Genomic DNA, 8,940 nt, shown 5'->3' with positions numbered 1-8,940 from the left:
CACTGAGCAACAGTCCAGTTCTTTTTCTCCTTAGCCCAGGTAAGATGCTTCTGACGTTGTTTCTGTTTCAGAAGTGGCTTCGTAGCCCTTTTCCTGAAGACGTCTGAGCGTGGTGACTCTTGATGTAAGTGTTTGAATCGGCTTTGCTTGACAGTATTCTCAAGCTTGCGGTCATCCCGGTTGCTTGTGCACCTTTTCCTACCCAATTTCTTCCTTCCAGTCAACTTTGCATTTAATATGCTTTGATACAGCACTCTGTGAACAGCCAGCCCTTTCAGTAATGACCTTCTGTGACATACCCTCTTTGTGGAGGGTATAAATGGTCATCTTCTGGACCATTGCTAAGTCAGCAGTCTTCCCCATTATTGTGGTTTCAAAAAACAAGAGATACCTGGAATTTATACTGTAGGGATAGTCATTTAATGACACTCAAATGTAAATATTCTAATATTTTGAGATACTGGGTTTTTGACTTTCATGAGCTGTAAGCTCATCATCAAAATTAAAACAAAAAAGCTTGTTTTACTTTACATGTAATGAATCTAGAATATATGAAAGTTTCACTTTTTGAAATGTTACAAAAAAATATATATTTTTTTCACGATATTCAAATTTTTTAAGATGCACCTGTATGTCGGCGCGCTGCCCACGAGGCTACTGGCGCCAACCGAAAATTCAACAAAATGACTACACTTTTTAAATTAAAATGAAAACAGATTTAAACACTTACAAAATGTTTTTAATTCAAAATATTAATAAAAGCCATCATAGTATCTTAGTGATACTAAAGTAACACTCAAACAATCTAATATATATTGATATTTATTTATTTTATTTTTGGTTTAAGTTGCTTTCAAACAACTGCTTTCAAAAAGCTTATATATGTATTCTTCTTCTCTGAAACTCACAAAGTCATTGGGGTCTAAACAACTTTCACTGTTTGGACAAAAAAAGTTATTGTTCAAAATATCACATTTTGTGTTCCACAGATTAATTTTGTAAGCAATATTATTATGATTTACTCAAAGATGTTTTTTTGTTATGTTATTTGAAGCTGTAGAGCAACTCCGTTCGAACTACATGCTGAAACTTTAGGTGTGATGGAGAACTGTGATAACACATAGCTGACGTAATGTCTTCAGCAGCCTTCAGTTCATCATTCCTCCAGTCTCCTCACTTCTTCTTGAGTGTACGGCCTGTCACTTTGCATCTATCCTGGCCTGGATGCTGAGTTACAGCCTAACGCACACGCATGCACCATTGTTTACGGTAAACCAACTCCGAGCAGGGCTCATTTCTAGACTTATCAGTGTAATTCATGCTTGCCTGAGTATTATCAGCCTGCTCCAGGTCCCAAACAGAGCGTTACATGAGTGCAGCACACCCATCAGATTGGCTTCGTCACCACAGAGAATTTAAAGAGGATAAATAAAGAAATGACAAGACGTGTGTGTAGTCAGGAGCTGTGTGTGTGTGTGTGTGGCTCTCAACAGGCTTTGAGAGTTCTTTGAGACGGAGTGATGAGTTTGCCGTCATCAGACCAGCAGGGAGCAAACTCTTGATTCTTCAGCTAAGAGTTGTCATAGAGTCACTTTAAGTTCCTCGAGAGGCTATTTTAGTCTGCAGTCTGTGCAGTCTGTTGGCATCATGGTAACAACCTTTGTAGGTTTGTACATGGCATTTTATAAATAGATGCCTATAAATGATAAAAAAAAAAAAAAATGTTAATGTCCGGCACTAGCATCTTACTGGATGAGCAGCATTCAAAAGTAGCTTATTTCAAGCTACCTTTGTATTTCATATTTCAAAATAGCCTTCACGCCTGTGACCATAAATCAATTGAAATCTATATTAATGTGTCAGTTTATATTAATAGCCAACATGTAGGCTGACAAACTATATAAATTGACAGAAAAAGTGTTTATTGTTATGAATACATTTCATTATTTATTAAACATGGGTGTCTTTTATCATATCACTGTTATCCTGTTCAGTAAATGCGCATTTTAGACCTCTGTGTAAAATAGTATTCAAACAGCAAGTCACCTTGACCTTAAATACATCAACCTTAGATTAGTTTGAATATAGATAGAATATAGGTGATGATGTGATTGGCTCAATGAATGTGCAATTAATTGTCATCAGTGGTTATTTCAATATTATTTATTTACCATTATAGTATTTAATAAGACTTTTATTGTTTTTTAAATATATTGTCAGTTTTTATTTTAAATTCAGCGTTTTTTTTCATTTGCTTTTGCTTTTCATTTTTTTAAATATACAGTCTGATGAATGATGCTCTGTTCTGTGTGATCTCACATGAGCTCAGAAAACACCACCTCAGCTCTGTCAGCATGCTCATTTAGTGTTATTTATGTAGTACTGTAGAAATTATTCATATTATGAGTTCCCTTTTATTTTTACTTTTTTTTTTCATTTTAATTTCAGTTTAGAATTGTCATTTTATGTCCTTCTGTCATTTTGTTAGTTTTTTTTTATATTTCTGTTTAGCTTTAATTTTTATTTCAGCTTTAGTTAGCAATTGTAGTACTTAAACTTTAACTTAAATTTTAAGTCAGTCTTATTTTAATATTTGTTGTTATTTTAGCTTTTAGTTTTTTATTAGTCTTAATTTTAGTTAACAACGCTGATTTTCATGAATGCAACAAAGAAGTAAAACAGAAAATGAATGATTAATTAATTTTGAGCTGAGTTCTGTTAACAACATGTGCAAAATGAACCTTAATTGTAGGTCTCCTCTGATGCTCAGCTCTTGGTTTTAACTCAGCCTTTCCTTTTGCTTATCGCTGTAGATCCATGCGAGCCCTGGCAGTGTTGAGCACTTGGCTTCAGCAAGCAGACCAGATTACCCTCTCCTCCATGTTCATTAAATACGTGTGAAACGCTCTGCTGCTGCTCCTATAATGAGGAGTGAATTCCATACCACGTAATACATTTGTTAGCACCCAATTTACAGTTGCAATTAGGATCCCTTGGAGAATTGTGCTTGGCCTTTTACAGTCTCCTTTTCATGTTTGACATTTAACTGGTCAAGCACAAAAAGCAGACGTAAGATGTAGACAGTTTGTTGAAGTTGTCAGAGAAGATTCTGTCCTATTTTAACAAAAATTTCTACAAAAAACATTGCTTAAAGTCAACATTAAATCAAAACCGACCCCATTTACTTTTTAAATTAATGTCCTTGGGCATATTGTGCATGATTCATCAGTGCGTGTTGTTCTAAAAGTGTTTTCATTTCCTCAAAATGTCTTTTCTTTTTTGGTGATGTAACCAGATGAAATTCATCACCTATAAAAGTAGTATTTGGGCAAAATTAATTCTCGGTTTTAGCCGGAAATGAGTTTTCGGTTTTGGACGAAACAGTTTTGAAGGGCTAAAATTATGAACCGAAATGGTGATGTTTAAGTAGTTTTCAGCTAAATTTAAAATTTTAATTTTGGTATTTCTGTAAAAAAAAAAAAAACACATTTTGGTGCATCATTAGTTTTAGACCCCTAACCTTAGTTCTAAGCAATAATAATGCAAATTTGCCTGCCAACATTTTGACTGGCCACACCAAAAAAAGTTTCATTTTAGCAGTGTATTTTTAGTGTATTTTAGTGTAATTACTTTCATAGGCAAACACGTTGCTCTCCCATCAAGTCTCAATATGGTGCAATAGTCCTGCACCATAGTATTTCCCATTGAAAATTTGGTTTTCCCTAAATTAGCTCTTTCGAATACAAAGGTTTTTTTGTGAAAATTTGTAATTTAAATGCCCCACAAATGTGGTTTCATGTCTTCTTTAAACCTAACAATTCAAATATGGATGTAAATTGTTTCAAACATGTCTTAATAATGTTGAGGAACCATTTCCGGCCTAATTTTTTCTGTAGCTAAGTGTTAAGTGATGTTTTCCTTCTTACTTCTCTCTCATTCTCTCTTTCTCAAGCCTGCCTCCGAACTGGATGCCTGGGTAAGCATGGCCTATTCCACAGTCATTGTTAAATTTCTCTCATTCACTCATTCTTCCTTCCTATCTCTCCGCGTCTTGTTCCCTCCTCGTTTAAACATGGTGTTTTGGTTTTCATACATTAAGCCCCGATTGTGAGCATGCAAACTGTGTCGGCCGCCGTGGCGCTTTCGGAGCTACCCAGCTAGAAAATTGCATATGATGCTCGTGCTGATGGAGGTGATTTACTGCTCGCTCGAGACAGGAGGCAGAGGGAAGGGGGTGATTATGTATGCCCGTAATTTGGGGTTGTGCTTTGTTGTGCACTGTTGTCTGGCTGCTACACTACATGCGCCTCTTTCCCGGTCAGCGCCATGGGGCGTCTCTCCTCCACAGCGTTCGTGCACGTGCGTCTATGCGAGAAAGCACGACTGTGTGAATGCCGTACCCCGCTGGGCTTAATGTATCTGTGCCTCATACATAGTTGCGGAATGAGGGAAGCTAATTACAGGGGGGTTTGCGTGCATGTGTGCGAGCATGTCGCTTTCTGCGTTCCCTTGTCGAATATTGTTTGAATACTTGGTCTTTTTGCAGCTTTGAACTCATTTTTGTATGTTTGCTTGTGCTTTTATATCCCTCAATGTTGTGTAAAGTAATCATCGCTATTGCTTTTCAATGGCACAGATCTTTGCATGCTCACAGATAGTCCATATCATCTCAGACAGTCAATCCCCCCAGCTTTGTGCATGCAGAATTGGTGCCAAATGAGCCGATCGCGTTCAGTTATTGCACACCTGTTTGAGTGTCACATGCATGGACGAAATCACCTACAAACTTGTGTACGTCGTTATCTTGCGTCCTCACTTTCTCTGTTTATTTTTGGAATCCCTCCGTGTTGTAAATCCTCCTCAATACTTTAATCGAGGGCTGAAAATCTTACACCAGCTGTCCTTTTCCTAAAGTCTCTGGCAGAGTCGGCAGATCGGTTTTAAGAGCTTTTGGTCCATGCTGTTTGAGCGAAGCTGTGCTGTGCAACATCCTGCGTCCGGCCTCTCTTGAGTATGGTCAACAGTTTTGGACCAGTAGGGACATATGCTGCTGAAAGCATTTGCTAATTCGCTGCCCAAAAATCTGAAAACCTTGATGAATCTTTTGGAAATGCCAACAAATAGTGAAATTCCAAAAACGACAGTTGGACATTCTATGACCTAAGCTTATAAGCCTTATGGTATAAAAATGTTTTTGAATTTAATATCACCAACTAGATCACAGGGCTCGAGTCTGGGCAGTGTGTCGTTTTCTGTTTTGCCACACATGTATTTTTAAGAAAGAAGTTTATCATTGTTTTCTGGGCTCTAACGGTATTTATTTCTTGATGGTTGAGTCAGGCCAGTAGTTCAGATTTTTATATTCTCTGACAACATTTTCACTGGCTTCACCAAAAGGATTTTTTTTTTTTTTTTTTACTGGTGTTTCTTTTTATGTCTTTTTTTAATTTATTTATTTTGCTAGAAATATTAAAATGTCAAAATTTTTAATTTATTTTTTAGATTCTTTTTTTTTTTCTTTACAAAACAAATTTGCAATAAGCCTCTTAATTTTTGGAATTGGTCAATATTCAAGAACAATTGAATGACCACCCATTGAACAAAAATAATTTTTATTTTTAGCAGTTTTTATTTGCTAGAAGTATAAAGCACATTACTTCTTCATAGTTTTTTTTTTTTACTAAATTGTTTATTTATTTATTTTAATTCATTTACTTTTTAAATTTATTTATTTATTTACAAAAAGAAATTTTGCAACTGCTCTAGAATTGTGTGAGAAAGATGATCAATTGAATGATACAAAACTCTTCATTACTTCATTCCAGGGGAAACAGCTGGATAAGAAGGAGGCAGAGCTGAAGGCACTAGAGGCTTTCTACAAGGAACAGATCACACAACTAGAGAAGAACGTTGGTGTCTTCCTGTCAGTTTAACCCAATTTATCTCTGATCTTTTTTCCAATTTCATGACATTTTTTTAAACATGCTGAATGCTGATAGGTTGAAATAGCTCACAGATACTAATGCTTTTAGTGGGTAAATGCTCAAATACCATAGTATGGCATCTGTGGCATTTCTCGGAAAAGCTTTGAAATGTCTGTCTTTTAAGTTCTCTCTTCCCATATAATTTTCACAGCTGATCCCTGACATTTTCGAGAAATAAAAGTTATGACGCAGAACATCAAGGAAAGGTATGCATAAGCAGAAGGCAGCCTCGAGATCAGTGGGTGGTTAAGAACTTGTTTCCACGCTGATGTCAGTTTTTCCGCTTCACGCAAGGCTATAGTTGTTAAAGACGAGACGCCTCTGTTTGTACACAACTCTCGTTACACCATAATATTTAAGGATGAAAGCACCAGTTATCCTCTACTGCTGAGTTCAGTCACTTTCAGAGAGAGATAATGCCCAAACGGGCCATTTTCCACTGCCCTACCTTCAGCCATCTATCTTTTGTAAATGACTGGACAGCGATCATAATGGTTCATACAGCACTGAAGTGGGAATCTGAAGTGCATTGGCTCCATTTGGATGGGCAGCAACGCCGACTGCCTTTATCCGCTGGGTTTACACTTTGATTGACCCCCATTGGTGTAAAAAAAAATGAATAAAGTTACGTTGAATGGAAAGGGCTTGCTCGGCGTGGCGAGGGGCAATGGTGCAGAAAGTGCTTTAGCCAAAGCCTCAAAACCATTCAGCTATTGGCAAATGAAGTCCGAGTCGCTCTCCAAGATTTGTGATTTTCCTCAGTCCCCCTTCTCCTTCGTTTTCTCTTTTGCCCTCCCTCTACCATTTTTTTTTTCCTACGCTCACTCTCTCTGAGGTCTTATCAACTGCATGCAGCAGGCAAAAAAGTGAGATTTGTTTCTTTTCCCCTCTTTCCCAACATGCCGTAGGAAAGCGGCCCAGCGTGTAACAGTGGCCGTGTTGTATGGAAGTGGGTGTCCATTAAAAAGGCAGTTTTCGGGTGGTTGAGTTACTTTACTTCCCAGAATGCAAAGCAGAATTCGAACAACCACCGACAAAGAAACATTAGAACTTAGGAGTGTAATAATGTCAAATGAATTTTGTTAACTTGGTGGAGTCACCTTATTTCCCAGAATGCAAAGCAATATTTGAAGAATCTCTGAACAAACAACATTGTAACCTGGTTGCTTAGTAACGTCAGATGAGTTTTGTTGAATCTTTTAAACAAATTTGACAGTCTATGGTTGTTGAGTCACTTTATTACCCAGAATGCAATATTTGAAGAACTGCTGCCAAAGAAATGTTTAACTTTATTTGCATATTTACAGTGGTTAAGTGTATTTTTCAGAATGCAAAACAATATATGAGGAAAATTTGATTATGAAACATTGTGACGTAGTTTGTGTAGTAATGTTAAGTGAATTTAGTTGACTCCAGTATTCCAAATATTGCCTGTGTATTCTGGGAAATAAATTGACCAAATTGACCACTGAAGTTGACAAAATTCATTTAACATTACTAAACAATTAAGGTCCTTGCACACAGTCTGAAATTCTCATCCAAAATTTTCACTCGTTAAAAAAATAAATACGACCTCGCATTGTCAATCACATTTATACACTGACTCAGAAACTTTTGTCCGTCATAAAAAAAATTCGGAATGGGTTAAATTTTCTGCAATTTTTTCGCATCCGTAGCAAGCATTTTGACAATTCAGAGAGACCGTATAAGCGAACGCCAAAATCCAGAATGCTGTCTGACAAGTTAATCCACTTCGTCTCGCAGCCCAAAGCACTGTATATGTCCTTGCACTCTGAGTTCACAGAAATTGGTGGTCTTTTTTAATATGTGGCTCTAGTATCGCTAGCAAAGCATCAAACTGAGCCACTAACATCCTGAAGTAAATTTTGAATCGCTCCTGCGGCTCCTTTATTTGGAGGTGGAACTCTCCTTCCTTTCATGATTGGATGAACCCAATATTTCCTCTTTCTTTTTTTTTTTAAGAAGAGAGAGGACAACAAAATCATCCTCGCTGCTTGAAGACTCCATTTTGTATTATTTTGCGTTCTTTTTTTTTTTTTTTCGACGGATTATTTAATACACATTGGACTCCTTGTGCAAGGTTTCTGTGCATGACAAATTTTTAGGATGACAAATATGAAAAAACGCATATGGAAATTTCTGACTCATTGTGCAAGGACATTTAGGTTACAGTTTTCCTTTATCAGAGATTCTTTAAATACTGCTCTGTATTCTGGGAAGAATTTCTAATAAAGCAATATTGCATTGATTCAACTTAGTCCAGAATGTACAGCAATATTTAAAGAATGACTGTCAAAGAAATATTGTAACCTGGTTGCATAGTAACACCAAATGAATTTGGGTACTGTGGTTGAGTCATTTTATTTCCCAGTTTCCAGTAATATTAGATGAGTTTGGTTGGATATATTAAACAAATTTGATTGTGTACAATGGTTGAGCAGGGTTTGATGCATACTTCCCACGGAGCAGTGAAAAAAATTAGTAATCCATTAAAAAACTTTTTGGGTTCAGTGAAAATGTATCATATAATGTGATTTTCCTTAATGAAGGAATACAAGATGACATTTACATGGAAAATGATATATATATATACAGTGGGTACGGAAAGTATTCAGACCCCCTTAAATTTTTCACTCTTTGTTATATTGCAGCCATTTGCTAAAATCATTTAAGTTAATTTTTTTTCCTCATTAATGTACACACAGCACCCCATATTGACAGAAAAACACAGAATTGTTGACATTTTTGCAGATTTATTAAAAAAAGTATATATATATATATATATATATATAATATATACGTTGTTATAAAACTTTATATTTTGATTAATATGTTCTAAATAATATTCTCAGTCAAGGAGTTTAGTTTACATTGAATATTAGGGCTGCTCGATTATGGCAAAAATCATAATCACGATTATTTTGGCCAATATTGT

At 36.2% G+C, this 8,940-nt stretch overlaps 1 protein-coding gene across 3 annotated transcripts in view; it reads left to right on the top strand.

Moving 5' to 3' along the window:
- Positions 1–8,940, top strand: part of LOC107715026 (MICOS complex subunit mic25a-like) — an 82,649-nt gene that overhangs the window by 19,513 nt on the left and 54,196 nt on the right. Inside the window, exons 6-7 of one of the 3 annotated variants that reach the window (XM_016521061.1) lie at positions 3,953–3,976; positions 5,826–5,909. The exons of 1 other annotated variant lie outside the window; for it this stretch is intronic. In XM_016521061.1, coding sequence (XP_016376547.1) covers positions 3,953–3,976; positions 5,826–5,909 — 108 coding nt within the window. The remainder of the gene's footprint in view (positions 1–3,952; positions 3,977–5,825; positions 5,910–8,940) is intronic. One more of the 3 variants, XM_016521062.1, reaches the window with a different exon arrangement.

Source organism: Sinocyclocheilus rhinocerous, unplaced genomic scaffold, assembly GCF_001515625.1.
Source record: "Sinocyclocheilus rhinocerous isolate Xijiao unplaced genomic scaffold, SAMN03320098_v1.1 scaffold28, whole genome shotgun sequence".
Taxonomy (NCBI): Eukaryota; Metazoa; Chordata; class Actinopteri; order Cypriniformes; family Cyprinidae; genus Sinocyclocheilus; species Sinocyclocheilus rhinocerous.
The sequence above is the reverse complement of the archived record's forward strand: the minus strand, read 5'-3'. Positions and strand labels throughout refer to the sequence as shown.